Here is a 21,693-nt window from a genome sequence, read left to right on the forward strand (position 1 = left end):
TTTTATTATATATAGGGTCGTTGTACTTCTTGACCACTTTTTATTGATATTCAAGTTCAATTGATGTGGTTTTTACCTGTTCAGTTGCTTTATTACTTTGTCATACTATTTTCCTAATTGTGTTTTTATTTTTGCCATTGAACCTTATCATCAAATCTTCATAAGATACAATCCCACACCTACTCCCTGCTTCTTGGCAGCTCTTTTTGTGGGGATTTGACAGATATACTACAGATTTTAATGTTTTAACTTATTTTTTTCCTAAATCTGAATCAAGCCCAAGACTAAGCCCGCTGTGGTCAAGTGGTTATTTTCAATGCAGTATATAAAATATTTTTTGACTTGAAGCTCTTCTGCAGAGGTAATGAAACAGACTAAATGAATATAGATTTATGACTTCTCTAAGCAAACAAGATTGTCTGAAAAAGATTGTTTATTTCTAAATTGTTATTTTTAGTGCTTAAAGCAGACGGTTTGGAGCTGGTGTCAGGTGGTTAGTTACGAATTGGCGTTACACAAATAAAGATTGATTGATATGAAGTGATGAACTTCACACTGCTTAAAACACACTTGCGCCACAGTAAAGATTCTCAGTAGTGGTACCTGACTAATAAAAGAAAGCACACTGAGATTTCTGATCGATGAAAAACAATATCGAAGGTTTTTCCTGTGGGTTTCTTGATTCTATCTATTGCAAACAAAAAAATGCCGTCATTAAGTACCAAAACACTATTTGAGGAGATAGGCTGCATCTTTTCCGTTTTGTCTTTCCTGCTTTATGCTGTTGTAAGTACAACTTTTGTGGTTGAAATTCACACTGCACAATGTTTAAAGTGAACTTTGGTGAGAGGTTGATTAGTGAAGAAAATAGTCAGGACCCATCACTACCTTCTTAAGGAGAACTAGGTCCCACATTTTTCAAAAATGTTGAACCACTTAAATTTATTGAATAAAAATGTTGCAATCTGGACCTTAAATGGGACAAAACATTAACTGAACAAAGTGGGAAAACTGTGGTAATTTCCTTAGGAATTACAAAATCATCTTATGGGAAAACCAGCTCTGTCCTCCTGGAAAAAGGGGATAAATAGGTCAAAATCTTGAGGAAAAAAAAACTATTTATTCAGAATCATGGTAAAGTAGAGCAATATTAAAGACATGGATGGGCTCCTTTACATTAAAAACTTTCACCTACTTTGTTTTACTCAGGCATCCCTTTTTCCCCCACTGAAAACTGTTCCTTGTCCCACCTTTTGGTCCCTTCCTTCCTGAACCTTGTTCTATAAAGTAATGACAGACGAAAGTTTCAGAGCCAGTGTGCAAATGTGGCTGACATGGGACAAGATATTTTTAAAGATGGGGCAATTTCAGATGAAAAAAAAAAGGACTTTGGTGCCAGTTTAGCTCAGTGAGTAGAGAGCCGCCCATACACAGAGGCTGCAGTCCCTGACGCATTGGTCACAGGATTGATACCAGGTTTCTGCACTGTTTAGTGCATGTCTTCCCCTCACTCTCTCCAGATACCCCCCCCCCCCCATAAATCTTTTTGAAAAAACAGACTCGGTGTGCACAGGCCTTTGCGCATGTACAGCGAAAGAGATGCCTTTCTGTCCACAAGATACTCAAATATTGGCGCATACCTAAAGTTTCTCTCCGAAGCTTTAACATTCATAACTTTTTAAAATCTATTTTCATGCTGGGACTATTTCTGCAGAGGAAGATAGAGCAACAACAATATAACATGTAACATGTTTCATAAAGGATAACTGATAACTTAAATTATATATATGGTACTTGAGGAGTGCTTTATTAAGTTTTAGTTGAACTCTAACTTCATCATGCTGTAGGCAATATAGCTGGTACAGTCAGGATAATTATATAAAGAAAATTGTGCACATATCAAGGTCTGAAAGATAAAATGTAGCTCCAGTCTTTACAGCCAGAAGAACTCGCTGACCTCCTGATGGCTGTGACACTTTTCACATTGTTAATAACTCAGAGACACTCTGTAACTCGACTCACTTTCAAACATTGCCTGCTGGGGTCAAACATGGGGGACACAGAGAATCAAGAGAAGTGAAACACAATCCTAGCTGATGTGAGGTATAATGTGCGTCCAGTCACAGCGTCTGAGAGGCTAAAGTTTGCTGTTTTAGGTTTACAGAACCAAACTTTACAGAGGGTTTCAAGTTGCCATTTTGTTTTTGTTAAGGGTCCAAGGTCCTTGCATATTTTAAAAAGATTGTTCCTGATAGAGAGGTGTAACATTAATCCCACAGTGATATATATATATATATATATATATGTTGTTGGAGCGGTCTCACTTTGACCTGGCATGGCTTTTAAAAGATTTTCTTGAGTGGGAGTCAAAAGGGTGTGATTGAGAAAGCAGATAAGGCTGTGATCCTGCAATAAATCTACAAAAGTTATCAGATAGAATGACCTTGAGGAGCAAAGCAAAGGTAACAGCATGTTATGAAGGGAAAGGTCACCAGGTTAAGGAGGAGCTGTGAGAAGAAGTCTGAATTTGGCCCTTAGGAGGTCTAAACTGAAGCTGAGAGGCTGTTATAGACCAGCTGAGCTCTTTTACAGACAGTCTATGAGCGTTACTGTCACCAGGAGTCATTCACAGATCATTAATCTGTCAATATTATGACGTACGGACCAGCAAGCTGGCTCTCCGTAGATGTGTTTTAAGGAAACACAGCACACTTGAGTAGGCTTGTGAACCTATTCATATTCCTTATCAAAATTTTCAGGATTTCCATGAAAAGATGCAGGTGTAACACATTTTTCCTTACCGTGCTGGATGATGCCATGTTCAAGAAGTCTCCGTCCCAGCTGCTCTGCCTCCTCTCTGGTCGGCATCTCTCCTTCCTGCAGCAGCCAGTCAATGAACTCAGAGGCCACCAGCGTCCGCTCAAACGTCCCGCCCTCTTCTTCTCTGGTTTGTAGTAGATTGTTCTCTGTGTTCATCAACCTGCAAGGAAAAAAGAAGAGTTATATTAGATTAACCATCTTTAATAGAAGCTAATGTAACTGTCACACTGGCAACACTGGGTAATCTTATTAGTTTTGCATATATTGGCTACTGTCAATACACAGACCCCAATTCTGAAAAAAATTGGGACAGTGATTTGCAAAATTCTTGTCAACCTACATTATACACACATTCTGAGTTTCATGTATGCAACGCGTTCTGAAAAAGCTGAGACAGGGGTAAGAATCTGCGAAAGTCCAGAATGCTCAAAAATCACCTACAACATCAACAGGTAAGCAGGCTAATTAGTGGTACGCATAAAATGAGCATTCCTGTAAGGCTCAGTCATTCATAACAAATAATGCCTGTGACCTTTGATCCCTCAGGCGGCACTGCACTAATAACCAGCATTACTCTGTTTTGAATTAGGGATGTTCCGATACCAATTTTTCCTTCCCGATACAATTCTGATACCAAGGTATCAGAAGATAGACCTATATTTGACTCAGAACATGGCTCAACAAATAGAATCATGATGTTTACTGGCGTGGTTTTAATCATTTAAGTCCTCAAAGTCACACGAATTCCAGGCTCACTGAAAATGCTGGTTCTTCTTCGGTGCTCTAAAAACGGTAGTCTGTGCATGCAGTGCTTTCAGGCAATGAAGAAGAACTGATGTCTGGTTTATAATGCTAACATGTCGCATGGCGAAACAAAGTAAAATATAAAGCTTAATCAAACGGTATCGGACCAGTGCATAAACGTGTACTCACCGATACCAATACCTGCCTTTTTTAGCGGTATCGGACATATTTCTGATACTGGTATCAGAATCGGAACAACCCTGTTTTGAATGTTACAACCTTGGCTGAGCAGAGTGCAGGTGCAGACTGGCCTGCATGTTTACAAGACCTGTCTACCATTAAAAATGTATTGCACATGAGGAAGAGCAAAATATGACAATGAAAACCCTGGACTGTTGTAACTCAAGCAAGAACAGGAAATGCTCACAGAATTTCTAAGAAAGTTTTGTTCAGCATTCAAGTGAATATAGGAGAGAAAGGATTTGAAAATCACTGTATTATTATTCCCGTTTTACAGTTACCCATTTTTTTGGTATTGGGGTTTGTATTAGAGCTTGCATTATTTTGTTTTTATTGTGCCCTAGTTTCCTAGATTGGGGTAAGATTTTTATAACCTTAGAGTGGTCTTTTTCTCTATAGTCTCCTTGGTAAAATAAATAAACTGGCTTTTTAACTGGTTTTGCACACAGCATATTCTAAGTTTATAGAAGAAAGAAATTCACAACAAATATCCATAATATGACCCTATAGAATAATTTAACTGTCCAAGAGATGTGTTTAGTGCTCTGTAAAATGAGGGTTATTGTTAAACTTGATTTTCCCTAAAAGGGGATTTCCTACAGAAAAAAACATCCATAACCAGCAGTTCTGATCATTTCTCCACTCTGTAATCTGCATGGTGAAAAAGTCAAAGCCCTGCACTGTGAATGTCTGTGGTTTAGCACGTTAGCCGCAGAAGTGGAGGCATAAGATTGTTAATTAAACTCATGTTATTCCTAGAGCCTCAGATTAAAGTGATGAAAAGTTAATTACATCAAGGAGACTTTTGAAACCTGAATAAACATTTCTCTATTTGGTTTGGTTTCGAAGCTCAAATAGCAATCAGATACATGCTAACATTTCCTCCTTACTACTATTAAAATACAAACTATCACAATGGAGCTTGAATTTAACTCCATGATTTATGTGTCTGTTTCTAGCGAGGATTTTATTTTTACATGTCAATGAAGTGATGATCTTTTTTAACTGACACACATTCACACACTCAAAAAAAAGCAAAACTAGCAAGTACACAAACACAGACAGAGCAGAACTGCTGACTCTACTCTCTTTAAAAACACCCATTACTCACCAAAAATTGTCAGCTGAACATTCAGACTACATAAAACAGTCAAGCTTTGCTCGTGAGACAGAATAAGCTTTCTGTGGCACACCTGGACATGTCCCAACATGTGCTGACAATAAACTGCATCATTAAAGAAATTTAGATTGGATCTTTGCTGGCTGTGTTTTCTGGCACAAGTCACAATCTCACAATCTATTTCAACAGTCATCAATCATTCACCTAACTGCCAATTTGACCCACAAAACAGGATAATACCACACAGTGAAATATAATTCATAGATTAAAGATTTTTAGGAATGCTCAGCCGACTGAATGAACAGAAATTTGTCACGTAGAGGCTGTATACTTGCAGCAACAGACACATCCTATGGCTCAAACGTTCAAGCTCCAGGCTAGGAAACTTAAACAGCCGCTGACCTAATTAGACCAGTTTAAACTGGACACAAGAACTAGTGTTGTCTGTGAACATGCCAGTGAACACAGTGAATCTTTAAATCTGTACTAGCTTCACAACAGACACCACTGTTTAGGAGTTAGTCCATCAAGAAATTTAATGTGTATCATGTAAAAAGGGTAATCTATGAACAGTTAAAGAGAACACAGACATGGAAATAAGTCTACACTAATTTTGATTCTTTCAGAGAAAACTGAAACCAATCCATGTTAAGAACAAAACTACAGCTCAGTGAGGATTAGCCAGGCTTACACGAATAAAGAAAAAGTGGCATATTAAAATAGATTGATTTACACTGTAAAAAAAAAAACCTGTCCATAAGCACCTGAAGTGCAGCTGACTATCTTTAGTATTGCTAGTTAACTGGCAACAAGTCCTCCCCAAGAAGACCAGGGCTAAGCTATAGCATAAGACAATTTTCCATTTTATTTTTACATTAATAAGAGAAAAGCAGATAATGTAATATTTAGTAGCTTTAGAGGTGATTGAAGGCAGGTTCCTTGGTTTTTGGACGGAGCCAAGCTTGCAATTTCCACCATTTTTGAACTTTAATGCTAAGTTCAGCTAGCTTAATTAGCTACTAGCATGGTCATCAGGTCTCAAAAAGCATACCTCTGTTAGTATCTTGTAATATAAGTTAGTATAGATAGTATTGTTAGTTAGTATTGCCTCACATGACAACCAAAAATGTGACAACAGTTTAATTGCCTGTTTTCTTCTTCCACTTCTTTGTTAAGAGTAATATAGGTGTTAGACGTCTGTTACTGTACCTGAAATTTGAATGCTATATTCACTCACTATTAAATTCATGTAACTTGTATTTTGTGTTAACATTACCTGCTTAGAAGAAATTAGCTTATTTTTTCTGGCCTGAAATCTGCGACCATTGCATAAAACATGTTAGCTAGGAAATTCTAATGTTAGCTAGCATGCTAGCTTGCTAACAGTACAATATCTGCCATGTCATCAAGTGTTCATGGTTCCACAGTCAATTTTTGGACGTTTTTAAGAGGCCAGTAGTAGCCTATACTGTACTTGAGTATAATTCTCACTGTGAAAACACTTTTTTCACAAATGCACTCAATATATAGTATTTAGTACAGAAGTATGTGATTTGGGGCACTGAGGGCATACCTGACAGAAAGCACAATGGTCTTGATCTTCTATGTTTGTCTTGGCAAAAACAAATACATCCTTAAAATGCTGAACCATTCAAAAAAGAAATACTAGCCTTATCTTTCAGGTTAACCAAACTATGTGCAGGGGAGGAAAGTAATTTATTACATTTATCATGTTACTTTGAATGAGTAACTGTTTCGTGCATGTACATTTTGAATAGTTTTTAAAATCAGCACTTTTACTTGAGGAATTTCTGTGGGCAGTATTGTACTTTTATTCTGACATGTCAAAGAGACTGATTTATATTCATTACATGGGATATGACTCACATCCATCTGGGCAACAGCACGTTACAAGTGTTTGGGCAGGGCAGAATTAACAATTATAGACGTCTGTTGAAGTTGCTGCAGTTGATAAAGTAAGTTAACACACTGGCTTGAGATATGGTGAGTTCATAGTAGCCTGTCGATACGGGAAAATGTATAAACCGGAATCTGCTTTATACACAGATGAAAGGCTCCTGACAAAGGAGTTTAAATTAGCCTGATGTTAATGTTATAATGACTGCAACCGTAGTTATCTCAAAATAGCAATGTCTGTGTAAATCCTCAGTTAACTGTAGTCGTTAACCAAGTAAAGTCACAGCTAAGCATACTGTCTATACTATTTTGAGACAGCAGTGAATGATGAGTTTCTATGTATGAATATAACACAAACTGTAAAATATGTTTAGATAAATTTCATAACAAAGCAGGCATGAATTTCAGTTGGCTGGATCTTAACATTCGTTAATATTTTTGAGGACAGTAAAAATGTAACTATGGGCGCATATGTACCAGGAGTAAGGTGGGTCCGTCATGGAAAAGCCATTAGTTTTATTTATGTCTTTTAATGCGCCAATTTAACATCTTAGGTGATGTGTAGCATTGGTGAAAAAAGTCTCAAGAGCCCAGGGGAAAATATATATCTTGCTTTAATGGATCTTAATGAGGATCCTCATATGTGAAATTAAACCAACTAAACTTTAATCATGTTTGCTCTCTGAAAAGCCACTGCTCTGCAAAAAACCTCATGAGTTCCTACATGCAGCACAATCCTCTCAGTGTTATTCAATCATGACTCATCAGCACAATAAATTAATACAGTGATGACATTTGATTTCTCAAGTTTCAACCCTGGCTTTGTGAAAAAATAGACCTGAAGTTTAATTGCTATAAAAGGTCTGAGGTGCACGCCCAGGACTGCTTTGACTCACCGGCACACCAAAGAAAACACAACTTGTTTGGATGTCAAAATTTGATTGATTTGGAGCTTAAGTAGAGCAACAACCTTGACCCACATTAACAATCAACCACATACAAATATTGAAAGAAGTGGTCATAATGTTTCATCATGAAACCAGGCCGTGCACACAATGAAATATAATCAATGTAAACATGTAAAGTCAACATGTAATGTTAGCTCAAAAAGGAAAGGAATCAAAAACCTAAAATAGAGCCCAGTCTAAAAATAACAGCATTTTAGTATGAAATGAGATCTAATATACTGTGTCTAACTTTAGTCTGTATCTACAGTAAGTAAATGAAAGCTTAAATGTGCTGAGGGGGAGTTGTTCAGTCAGCATACCTAACTCAGCTGGAGTGATGCCCACAGAGACGTGTTCATAGCCCTTTCCCTGCCTTCAGATTTGTTCTTCCATAAAGGTGGAAAACAACTGATTCCTCTAGAGCAAGACAAAACACTTCAAGAAAAAAAATATGACTCCAGGGGTCACTTAATAGGCGTGTGAGGGCACTGCGCAACAAGAAAGAAGCATAATGGGGCACTGGTAGCCTAGTTGTTATGTCCCTGCACCCCATGCACAGAGGCTTTTGTCCTTTGTTTAAATCCATACTGGGGCTCTTTTCCTCTTGTAAAGGCAATAAAGAACCAGTGAGGAAGAACGGTCAATTACTGGTGAAAAGAGTTTGATAAAGAGATCAGATGACAAACAATATGTAAAGATCAAATAAAAACATAGAAATATGAGATGTGTAGAAATATCAGACCTAGATTCATCTTAACTGAAACTGAAGATGCTGAGAGTTATTTTCCTTATGTCTGCCCTTTAAATATTTAACACAGAACCTAAGTAATGTCTAAAAATAGATCACTGTGAGAAAGAGCTTAAGTGGAGGTACAGATGCAATGGCTTTACTTTAAATTTAAATAGTATGTGGACCCAAATTCTCATTAAAAGATGAAAAAGCAAGCATTGACAAGAAATAGAAGGCTAGATATTTAGAATAAGAGAGAGAGGTAACACTTAAGTGGATTTTTTCTTGTTCAAATTAATTTGAATATGATTTTAAACTAAAAAAAAATGTTCAAACTAGAAAAAACTACCATTCAGATGTTTTATTTTAAAGCTATACAGTGAAATTACAGCCAATTCTGCTAGAATCTTTATGTTAGCATAGTTTTCAATTTAAAAACCGACTGATTTACAAAGCCCTGCGTAATATCGGCAAATAGTTCCTAAAGAACAGACCACTGCTCTTAATCTTCAAGAAAGAGCTGAATGACCACTGAAATATGTTCAAATAAACCCCTCGTTATCACTGACACATGGTTATGGAGGCAAGGCAAGTGGAAGTACATTCATTTCTATGAGATCTCTGTGATACCCGAAAACTCCTCCCTCTGTGGTTATTTTTAAATCTGGAATGTGCTGTGAGTACGATGAAAATATTGAACTTCTCAAGTTAATTTCAGAGAGACCGTACGGCAGTGTGTCATCTTAGAGAACAAGCTACTTAAAAGCTAACAGGCTAGAAAAGGCATATAAACTTGATATGGAAATACTGACATATTAGTCACTTTTAAATGGTTATAGCATGTTTTACCCATTGACATGAAGTGCTGTCAGATTGCAAAATTAAAAAAAAAAATGGGAAAAATAGCATGCTATAAATCTTGGGCCATATGGGCCATTGGAGTAGTCACTAAAAGGATCCTCCATTGGACAGGTTAAGAAATCGAATATGATGGCCTTGTTTAAAAGAACCAGCTGATTTAGAACAGACTAAGACACTCCGCTGGGAAGTAATCAGCCTTCAAATGCTATCTCTGTTGGCAATAGCCTCTTAAAGGGAACACATACATTTCTCCATTTTTATACCCTGTTTCAGACACATAATTGACTCCTACTGATTTTAGTCACACAAAAGTAGCAAACACATACCCTAACCTTAAATCTGGGGTCAATTTGTTTTGTTTATGTTTCTTTTAATCTAGGTTACAGTCTGCAAAGCCTCCTAGTAGTGACCTTAACAAACAACACGTATGATAATGTGACATAGTGAGCTCCAGGACAGATTAGCATTACTTCAAGCTAATCTAGCCTTGTTTAAACATGTTTTTGTTCATAACCTTGCATGTTGGGCTCCTTACTGTAATAACTAAAAGCATTCCTCCAGTCATCAGCAAGTCATGTGAAAATGTTAGGATTTACTCTCAGGCTTAGAGAGCAGCTAATGTAATTATTCAGCTATAAGATGAAGCATGGCCACAGCTGTGCAGAGCCATGAACATCTTTATGATAATGGACAAAGTTTACAAGATACAGTATCAGTATGTTAAGAAACGAAAGCTTGTGTTGCTCTCTGTAACACATATGAGTTGTATGTACACTACCACTCAAAAGGTTGGGATCACTTGGATTTTTTCTTGTTTTCCATGGAAAAACTCATGAAATTAGTCGGAATAGGAAATAAAGCAAATAACTGGACATGCTGACAGTGTCAGAGTTAGAAATAATGATTTTCATGAAAAATGTTCTTTAAGCTTCGCCTTCAGAGAAAAAGCACATTTTGCAGCAATTACAGCCACATAGACCTTAGCATTTAAGCTGTCAGTTTTTCAAGATACTCTGATTTGATTTCACCCCATGCGTCCAGGAGCATTTCCCACAGGATGGATCGGCTTGATGGAGTCTCACTTCGTACCATACCGCTAAGCTGCTCCCACAACAGCTCAATAGGATTCACCTCTGAAGACTGTGCTGGCCACTCCATTACAGTCAGAATTCTGGCTGACAGCTTATTTTTTAAATATGTCGTAGACATTTTGGAAGTGTGTCCTGGGTCATTATCCTGTTGTAGGATAGAATTGGTCCCAAGCAAGTGCTGTCCACAGACATGGCATCGCAAAATCCTGTAATGTCTTTCCTTCCCCAAGGTCCCTTTCACTCTTTACAAATCTCCTATTCTACCACCTCCAAAGCACCCCAGACCACCACACAGCCTCCATCTCACTTGACTGATGGTTTTAAGCATTGTTCTTGCATTTTTGTCATTTGTTCTGTGTCTCAAAAATGTTCTTCTGTTTGATCCAAAGACCTCAAACTTGGACTCATCTGTGCACAACACCTTCTTCCTGTCTTCCAGTGTCCAATCTTTTTGCTCCCTTATTAGTAAAATGTTTTTTAGCTGTGCAACATGATTAACTTGGATTAGCAGACGTACCAGGAGATTGATGCAGAGGACTGATAGTTGCTGATAACTGTTTGTGAACTGCATGAAAATGTTTTTCTTTGGAAAACAAATAGATTTGCAAATGATCCCAAACTTTTGAGCAGTAGTGTATGTGTCTGGCAGGAAAAGTAAAATAGACGTTTGGTTTAATGGTTGTCTGGAATGCAGGAAAGTGGTCACTTTAATGTAGAGTGTATGTAATCTGCAGTTTCTCAAAAACCAACTGTAACCATGAGTGCAGCCCTTTAAAGACAGCAGCCTCAGTGCTGAGAGACCTGTTATTGATGTAAACTGGTGTTTTCTAGCCTTGGGAAGACAAAACATTGTCTTTGACTTTCTCACACATTGAAGTATACGCTGATAGAGCATCTGTTGATGCACAAACGATAAAAGATGTGTGCAGTATCTGCAGAAATTGTGTCGTGGCTTAAAATGTGTTAGTGAGAAATAAAATGTAGGCCAATGTAAGCTAAGAAGTTAGCAGACAGAAAGGACCCTGGTTTGCTCACACAGTCTCCTGCATGTGTGAATGTGTGAGGAGAGGAGAGTACTAATGCTCAGTGAATCTAACCCAGAATAAAGGCTAAACTTAGTGTGTCACTCAATGATTGAAGAGTGTTTTAGCTCAATATGAGCATTGCTAAGTCTCTGTGTGCAGTACACACACAAATGGAAACAGTCCTTTAAAGGCATGTTTACACTGCGACTTACTAATGCCATAATAACAACTGTTTGAGATGATTTGACAATCAAAAGCATCCAAAATTGATGTGTGGAAAGAGTGCTGTTTATTTTCCACTGGAAAGAGACTACAGGGATGAGGACACACTGTGTGTTCATGGAGGTTGTGGCTGATTTAGCAAAGCTATATCCAAGCAAACTAATTTTCCAATTCAATTGAAGAGTACTTTTAACATTTAAAACTCCCTTCATATCATCATACACCAAAACCAAACTTTGAACTGTATAATCTGCATTTGTCAACCATTAATGAAGAAAGTTACATAAATCAAAAACGTTTTAGGGGGCACTAAGTGTTCACCCAGACTAAAATCATGTTCATTTAAAATGTGCTAGAATCAAGAGCCATGCTGGCCTTTTTTTAGGATGTAGGTTACCTCATTAGTAATGTAAGCATGCACATATGCTCACAAGTGAAATACTAACATGATGAATTTAAACTGAAGTATTCATCAAGTTCACCATCTTATCTAAGCCATAGACTGTATGTAAACTACCCTTCTGGCTACTGAAGAAAACTTTAGAGGTCTATCAATGGCAGCTGCCTTATCGTATCAGCAGTTCCTCTAATAATGCATAATTCTTATCCTTCTAAAAGCCAAAACGCACGAATATTCACTCCCATACAATGTCAGCCCACAATGACATGAACTATTCTGACTAAAATTAATCCTACCCAGGTTGTAAAAAGTTTATTTCAGCTTTAAAAATCAGCATTTTAACATGGGGTGTGTATGACACTTCTGTAGCCAGCCCCATGTGGATACTTTAAGAACCGTGGGTTTTTCTGCACTTCAGCATGGTTTTATTTTTCAGGTTGCCACTTGTTCATTACACAAAGAAAAACTGAAGTTGAAGGGATTATTTTTAGATTTAGTTAAGACAGCAAATAATCAAGAAATATATTTTTATATATATAGATAGACACACTAAATAGTCGTTCTAGTAAGAAACCATCACTCAAACCATACAGCTAGTTTCACATTCAACATCATTTTTCACGTCCATTATTAGGGCTACTGAAGGTAAATGGCCCCACTGTAGCTGATTCTTGGAGCTGAGTTTCTTTAAATAAAACTTAAACTTATGTTAAACTTTTAGGAGCATAATAGTATCCCTTATGATCTAATATATGGGTATTCTGTGGCTAACAAGTCACGAAGGAAAATGTTTAATTTGTTGAGATGCAATTTTAAGTTATTTTGATTTAATTTGCTGAATCTTAATAATCACATTACTGGCCCTGGGGTATCATTAAACCCAGAGAAATATCTAATTATTTTTTGTGGTAACTGAAAATTTGCAAAACCCTTAAAAAAGAGTTCAGATATTAAAAGAAGAAAAAAGGTTCTGTGTTTTTTTTCTAGATTTGAAGTATACTGCTCTTTGCTCTCATTGCTCAAGTAACAGTGCTGCTAAAAAAACATAACTCTGAGTGCTATAAGTGTGATAGTGAGGCAACTCTAGTTCACTTACAAGCACTCACACAGCAGGCTGTGGGGCTGTGCGAGCGTGTGTGTCCTCGGCTGCAGTGTAGAGATTACATAAACACATAGCTCTGAGAGCTGAGACGACAGATGTCTCCTGTTGGACTATTTCTTCCTCTTATGCAACTGCAGTGTTTGTGCTTGGATGTGTGTGAGCGCGTGTCTAATGGTTCAGACATGAAAAATAAGTCTCTGTTTATACAAGTGTCACTTTGAATGTGTTAAGAGAGGCACACAAACACAGTTTCCTCATGTGACAAAGAGGTGGCAGGATGTGTGAGAAGGGGAAGAGGAGTCAAGCTGTGTGTGCTGAGTTAAAAAAATAAACTGTGGAGATGCCAGTGATTCACAAACATAGAGAGGAGTGGAGACACAGAGGAAGAGTTTGGGGTTGCTATAGAAACTATTACTCTCATCACCACTGGAAATACTGCATCATGGGTAGAAAGCTGATGACAAACAAAAACAGTCCCATTAGTGATGTTCCCTGAACCCAGTCCATCTCTGGACATACGCTTTAAGTCATCTCCTGCTGAGGTGAACAATAACTTTTAATTTTATCCAGGCTGGGCTTTTAGCGTTGTAACAATCCACTTTACTTGAATACTGTGCACTCAAAATTAATGGAATCCAATTTACAAAGAAAATATTGTTTGAAATGAATAAATGAATGGTAGTGGCTTTTCTGATGTACTCAACCAGCATTACATGGAGAGTGCCAAAAACACAGAGAGCAAGAAAATAAGCTCTTAGTACAGGCTATTGCTTCCCATTTGCCATGAACTCTGAAAGAGTATGTTTAAAGAAATGTGTTCCTGCAGAACAAGAAAAAAAACACAGATGAGCAATGTAATGATGAAAATAACTAAAGTACTATTAAGTGCAGGAGATAGAAAAAAACTACCTGAAAACACAGATGTGTTTAGCCTTTTGAAGTTTTTAGTAAGCTTGCATGATTCAAGCTTGCTTTCTATGTGCCAAATGCCACCAAATTTCTCACCACAGCAGCTCAGTTTACGAATTATTTTGAGGAATCCTTAGGTAATCAAATATCTTGCAAAGAAACCTGTGCCTTATAATTACATGCTACTGGATGATGTCTGTTACATTGTTCCAAATCTAAAAAAAAAGAGTTGGGGAAAAAAATATCTTGCAAAGAAACTGATGAGCTAGCAATGTCTGTGCAGTAAACATGTTGCTAACAATAGCATGTAGCTGGTTAGCTTAGCTTTGTTCTTAATGGTGAAATTTAGCTTTTGTACTTTACTTCAAAGCATTTCTTTGTGAATTAAACAAACAACCAATATTTTTGATTTGTGACTGAAGAGATGCTGGTTATCAGATTTATTTCCTTATGAAGGAGCTAGGCTAACTGTAAAGGTATTTAAATACTGAGTCTGTTATTTTCTGATGCATTTTTTCAGTCCGTAATCCAAGAAAAGGTCACACACTCAATCCAAATAGTTTCATACTGTGAAGAGAAAAAAGAATGAAGATGATACTGCGTCTATTTCACTCCTTAAAAAACACACTGGCCCCATCCATCCTGACAGAGAGCTTCACATGACACCAGCTCAGGCATCACATGAAGCTGTGCCAAACTGGAGAAATTTAAGAGCCACTTTTTAATTCAGCCTTTGTTATGTGGCTGTGAGTACAGACTTCAGCATGCTATTGAGTATTTTTCATGATTGATTTCCACATAATACATTGGCAAATCACAGTGTTTAAAGGGATACTTCAACATTTTGGCAAATTCATCCATTGCCATAATTCCTATAGTCTTAGTAATAGGTTTGTTACCTTCAGTTGTCGGTGCAAGCTGTTTTAGATCGGCCGCTGCCGAGTTCGGACCTGCTGCGCCAACTCAATGTAAGCAGATGGTATTCCGGCTTTCCCTCATCAAACTCATAAAATACACAATCCAACAACTCCAAAACGCTCTCATGGACAAGTTGTGACCTGTACATTCACCACACTATGAAATAATCATGGAACATTACGAGACAGAGATGTTTTTAAGCTAAATGCAAAGCCAGAACTACACTCCAGGCATGGCTGCTGCACTGTGTCACTCCGCCCAGTGGTCTACTCAAGAAATAGTTCAGAGTATTTGCTTCATGCGTCGTAATCTTAGATAATTATACGTTATTATTTCATAGTGTCTATAGGGATTATGGCAATGGACGAATTTGCCAAAATGTTGAAGTATTCCTTTAAAATGAATCATCAGTCACCTATTTATATGACTTGGATGGATGCAAAAAAACATGAAAAAAAAACACTTGTTAGAAAAAAAAAAATTACTTACAAAAGTTTCTTCATCAGTGTGCAAACAAGATAAGCCAGCAACTCTTAATTCACAAATAAAAAACATGTCTTGTTTGTTTAATTCCTAAACAAAAACTTTGAAATAAAGTAAGGAAACTTTACTTCCCCATTAAGAGCAATGCTAAGCTACCAGCCACATGCTACAGTTAGCGACATAAACAACATGAGATCATTTCTCTTTTCTAACATGCGAAAATTTGGGATTGAAAAAACTGACAGAGTGTTAAAAGGTCCTAACTCTGCCTCAAGTCTTTATACTAAGCTTTACTACCTAGCTCCTAGCAGTACCTTCATGCTTATTCACAGATACAAGAGTGGTACCAAACTTTCCACGTATCATCTTGGCAAATAAATTTATAGTAAACACCAAACCTTTCAAGATAAACTTTTGATTAGGGTTATGGTAAGTGTTAAGGTAAGGATTTAGATACTAAAAGACAAACGTTGCAGCCTGACCTGCAAAATCTAATTACAAAATAAAATCTAATAAAGCTTAGTAAACAGTCTGCTTACCGGGAAAAACCTTGTCCTCCATGAGAACATTCTAACATAGAAAACATAGCTTAGGTAGCTCCTTTAGCTGAGAGTAAGCTACATAGCTAACATAGCTAAAGCTCACAAAGCTCATGGATATCTATTCAAACAAAGCCAGGTAAGCTACATAGCTACGCTTGCTAAAGCTCATGTTGCTAAAGCTAACTAAGCTATGTTTGCTTACATGGCAATGTTAACTATGTAGCTATGTCAGCGTTAGCTAAACCTTAGAAGGTTAAAGTGAGCCACTGTTTGCATAACTACTTCTAAAACAGGTCTGTACTAAGGATGTTCCTAAGCGTCTGTTTCCGTATTTGGCTAAACACCCATTTAAATATGGTTTAACTGACTAGTCTAAAGAGGAGAAAATAGTTAGAAAACAGTCAGATTTCTCACAGGGTCATAGTGTCAGTGGGTGTAACGTTAGCCCCATATACTCCCTATAGCAAGGCTAACATTACAAGCTAGTGCTGCCAGCCTTCTTTCCTCTTTGCAAATTAATATCATGCTTTGATATGTGGCCTCTTTTCACTTCGGGTGGAAGTTATAACAACCCTAGACAGCCTACATACCACTTTATTTATTTACTACTTAAAAAAAACTGTCATATCGCGCTGTTCCTACTACACGTTAACTGCTACGTCACCTCTGAGCTTTTCGTGTTTACATCCCTGAAGTGTCGGACAGGAACGCAGCAGCCATTAACTGAAGCTACAGCGGCCTCTAGTGGCGAGAGCTTCGTTACTGTTAAAAAGAACATAATATACCAGAATTTCAAGCCTGTGTTTACAAAAATGATGGGTAATTTGCTTAACCGACTTGTTAATCCCGCGCTGATTAATTTGATAATTTAACCGTCTTAGTGATCAACTGCATGCATCCCTGTCTGTGCATAATTCACCCTAAGCTAGACCTCTGATCTTGTTCTATTTTATTTATAAAATGTTACTTAGTATGTAATATTTTAATGTGGTTGTTTCTTGAATGTAACTGCAAGACTTTGTTCATAAATAAAATGTAATTTAAAAAAATGTGAATTTAGTTGTACAGGCAAACTATGGTACCTCCATTCTGGCAGAGACAGCATCTCACAGTAACAGTATGTCCAAGGAGGTGTCTGAGATCTATGGTCTGCAGCAAAACTGTCTTTAAAGATTCCCACTAACAGGGCAAAAGAGAAAATAATAAAAGTGTTGAAAGATAAAATCCTGAGGGAGTTTCTGTTTCCATTATGAAACTGTATGAGAAGTCATTTCCTTGGATCCACATTGAAAGCTCCACTGAGAAACAGGTCAGAGTGGTTGTGTATTTTGGTGTGAGTGTGGTGGGTTGGGTGTGTGTGCTCATACTTTTCATAGAGTCTCTGCCCCCTCATGAAGACTTTAGCTTCACTGTCCAGCGGGAACGTCCCGTCATCTTTGCGGAAACGGTAGAACAGCTTCATGTCTTTGAACTCCCGGTGCTCGTCACACACTGACAACACACACAACAAAAGAGTTTCTCAATGTTTATCTTCTGCAGAAATTGCCAATTGGAAAGCCAGAAACTGATTTTGGATAAAGCCAGAACAGGAAGAGATTACCACAAAATGAGAGACAAAATCCAGAGCATTTGGCACAGGGAAACACTGTGTGCACATCAGCTTCAAGAACCCTTATTTCTTCTGAGACTGTATGTGATTTTATTATTCATAAAGACATGTAAAAAATTCAATCACAAAACCAAAATTCTAAAAACGCTTTTTTAACGTTTTTGTAATTCTAAAATGCCAATTTACTTCACATCTAAACGCATTTATTTCAGACTAATAAGCTACTGAGACTACTCTAGGTTATGACCCCTAAATGTGGATGTAATTGATTATACAAGCAAAATTTTCACACAGGGGGTCATGGGAATTTGATTACGTTTGGATAAAGCAGTCATTTGAATCCAAACACTCATTCACCCACAGCTGGGATGGGTTAATATTAAGTAGGATGCAACTAAACTTTAACTAAAAATAGAGGAGCAGGCATTCGTGCCTCTGTTTTTCAGTGTTTGATGGTAGCAACAGGTAGCAAGACACTACACTGAGGCCAACTGGCCAGACAGCAGGACAACTCATCAATCAAAAGGCACAGATCATTCCCAGGGAAAGTGAACAGAGAAAAGAAGAGAGAGAAAGAACCCTTTTGCTTATAAAACTTGATAAAGCTTGCACAACACTAACTTGGCACACAAACACAATAAACACACAATTAGCAGGCTTACCGTGGTGAATAATGCTCTGATCCAGAAGTTTTTGCATAATCTTAATGGCTGTATCTCGATCTGAGGCTTCCTTGTGTTCAATCAACCAATCAATGAGCTCCTTTGCCACAAAGCAGTTAGGGTAAGTTCGCAGGTGGTGCCGTCGGTCCTTGATCACCTTCCCCTCATGGAGCCGCAGCCTGGTGGATGACAAACAAATATGAGGTGTTCTTAAACAAATCTGATAAGCAGAAAAATTTCAGTAAATCACATTAGACTAAGCCCATTAATATTAGAAACACTCAAGTTAGATATCACACTGTATATTATCTGTAGTAGCTAAAACATGACTAAACTAATGAGCAATAAAGAGCATTCATAGTTAAGTTCTTAAAAAATAATAGCACTAAAAGCCCACTAAGATTTAGTTTGTTTTATAGTTTTAGATGCACATCTTGCAAGTTCTGCCACCAAGAGGTTCTCAATGAAAACAACAACAAAAGATGATAAGGGCTGTGCTACTCACATTCACTCACATCTGTTGCTTACTGCTTGTTTTGCATGTTTAATTCTGTAATAAAAAACTGCACTCCATCACAATCCCAGAACGCTTTGTGATTAGCTTGCAGCATTAACCATGAAGGTCACTTTTAGCTGCTTTTCTCCCTCATTATGTGAAAATCATTCATGAAACAAAAACAGTGTTACATTATTAATACTTTGTGTAATGCAGATTTTTACTGAACAGAGTCAAACAAGAATCAAGCAACAGAGCTTGGCAAAGTGTCTGGTCTCAACCTGGATATGTCTAGTGGGGCAACAATGGTCAGGGGGAAACATTACCTTGCAAAGCAGATGGATTTGCCTGACTCCATGTCTGTCATCAGGCAATTCCATCTTGCAAAAATCCAGTCTAGAATGTTTGATCAGCATTATTTGGGGAGAATGAGGTGGTAGCTGTGGGCTGGGTTAAGCAGTACTGAAAGCTGGTAGCAATGACTGCCACTAGTTTGACGATTAGCTCGGATATAGATATGGTATAGTGGCAGTTTTATCAGAACTGGACCACACTTCTGTTTGAAACAGAGAGCAACAATGATAGGTGATAGTGATCTTTGCTCTTCTGCCAACATGCTTCAGCATGCGTTTGTGGAAGTTATGGGAAAAAGGGGTATGTTGTAGTGTGAGTGGGTTTATACAATGTTGGTGGAGTGATTAGTAGGGGTGTGACGAGATCTCATGGCACGAGATCTTGCAAGATCAAAACGTCACGAGGTTTCTTGTCAAGGTGAAAATCATCTCACGAGAACAATACTGCCCAGACACCAGGAGCAGCAGCTCACTTGACAGAAAACAATACCAAACTGGAAATTATAAAAGTTCATTAAGATGCCCTGAACTTTTTAAAATTGTTGGTGAGGAAGCTAATGAAGAAATGGAACTGATCCGTGACCCACTCAGATCCCCGTCCAACCCCCACCCCCTTCTCCGGATGCACAACCCGGGGCTGCACATGATCCGCCGATGCATAGTTCATCATCACAGTGTGAAATGATTAAATGCTTCTGCTGGAAACTTGTGCAATCTCCGTGAGGTCGTGTATGCGTGCAGACTCGCTCATAGTGCAGGTATGTGTTAATCTGACACGCCAGATGGATTTGTTTCACACATCCATCTGGAAAACCTTCCATATAGTGTTTGGGCGAGGGCAGAGCCTTTGAAATAAACTTGAAGGGTGATTGGATGAATGCTCTGTCTGTCACATCTTTACGGGCCAAACAGAGCAACAAAACATGTGATGTTGTTGTCGCTACCAAAGTGTTTGTGCGGAGCTACCGAGGAATAAACTCCATATAGAACTGCATAACACAGACCATGGCAACTGTAGACATGTCAGTACATGACTTTTGTCATTTCTGAAAACAAAAACAACTCAATGCTGCTCTTTGTTCTTCTTTTAACAAAGAAATGTCGTCAAGTTCTGATAAAACTGGGGCTTTAGCAGCATCCACACTAATGTCTTCCGCTATAACAGCACCGGCCTCTTGTTGCTGCTTGCTTACGTCATGACTCCACTGCACCTGAAAGTACTGCCCCTCGATGCTGATTGGTCCTGTCACTTTCTAACTGGGCCCAAACAGTTCAGACGGGAGCTTGGCTAGATGGATTTGCCAGGGAGGAACAAGGAAATGGGCGTATCCATCTGCTTTGCAAGGTTAGGTATCCGTGCCTTTGGAACTTTAAATCAGTCGCTGCTTTGTCATGTCTCCTTCTCGTCTCACAGTCTGTCAGTCACACATCCATCAGCTGTTGGCTGTGCATATAGAGGATTAACATGTGTAGCGCAACAGGTTACTGTATACTGCAGTGGTAATCTTAGTAAAGCAAACCCTGTTTGAGCACCATAGAGTCCACTGTTAGCTCCAAAAAGCAGAGTTATAGCCCCATTTAAACGATCCTTGTTTGTTGTCTGACAGCAGGCAGAGCAGAGACACACACTCGCTCACCAACGCAACGCACATTAACACACATGCTCCTCTGTGCGTCGTGTCCAACACTGTCAAAGCTCAGATGAGAAAAAAAGGCCACAAAACGATAAAAAAAGCCATTTCTCTAAATTACTGTAAAAAAAATGTGTTATTAACACAAAGATTTCTTCTGAGTGTTTTAAATATGGACATACTTAAAGAAGATGAGAAATAGTTTGATTTAACTGATGCAGCTCTGTTATATATCATTTTTAAATTACTTTCAAAATAATCTAAATGCTTTTATTATTATTGTTGTGATTCTAGCAATGGGAGCATAGTGTTGTAAATTAAAGATGTGGATGACAATTAAAATAAAAGGTCTGAATTCAAGAGCATTAAACTGTACAGTTTGACTCAGAGCTAGACCAGACAAACTGTGTGTAAGCATTGATAGCCTATTTAGTACAAGAGGAGTTTACACATTCCTCAGCAGACCTGAATGCTTTGCAATTATGACCTTCAGCCATATAAAGGACATATTTTCCCCTAGTATTTTTTTTTTCCAAAATTTAAAAAAAAAAAGTGTAAAATCTCGTCTCGCCTCGTGGACCCAAATCTCGTCTTATCTCGTCTTGTGAGATAAGCGTCTCATCACACCCCTAGTGATTTGTGATTTTGCCAGAATGAGAAGTTTCCTTGTTTTCACTCTTCTCTTGCCCTACTTAGCACGAGTTTTCAATCATTACAGGTGGGTTTTGCTGGTAAATCCAATGGCTGCTGCCCTGGTAACTATTACCTCAGATGAAGCTATAGTATAGCAGCAAGTTGATCAGAACTGCATTTCACATTTTCTTTATTAAGATGTGGCCTAGGCCCTCGGCATGAATTTTATTCACCAAGA

General features: G+C 38.0%; 1 protein-coding gene across 4 annotated transcripts in view; it reads right to left on the reverse strand.

Annotated features, from left to right (window-relative positions):
* deptor (DEP domain containing MTOR-interacting protein) overlaps positions 1-21,693 on the reverse strand; it is a 53,161-nt gene that overhangs the window by 23,933 nt on the left and 7,535 nt on the right. For all 4 annotated transcript variants that reach the window (XM_041793515.1, XM_041793514.1, XM_041793517.1 and 1 more), the window contains exons 3-5: positions 18,343-18,521; positions 17,439-17,562; positions 2,802-2,980 (exon numbers count right to left, since the gene is read on the reverse strand). In XM_041793515.1, the coding sequence (XP_041649449.1) occupies positions 2,802-2,980; positions 17,439-17,562; positions 18,343-18,521 (482 nt within the window). The remainder of the gene's footprint in view (positions 1-2,801; positions 2,981-17,438; positions 17,563-18,342; positions 18,522-21,693) is intronic.

The sequence above is a fragment of the Cheilinus undulatus genome, linkage group 8 (genome assembly GCF_018320785.1).
Source record: "Cheilinus undulatus linkage group 8, ASM1832078v1, whole genome shotgun sequence".
NCBI lineage: Eukaryota > Metazoa > Chordata > Actinopteri > Labriformes > Labridae > Cheilinus > Cheilinus undulatus.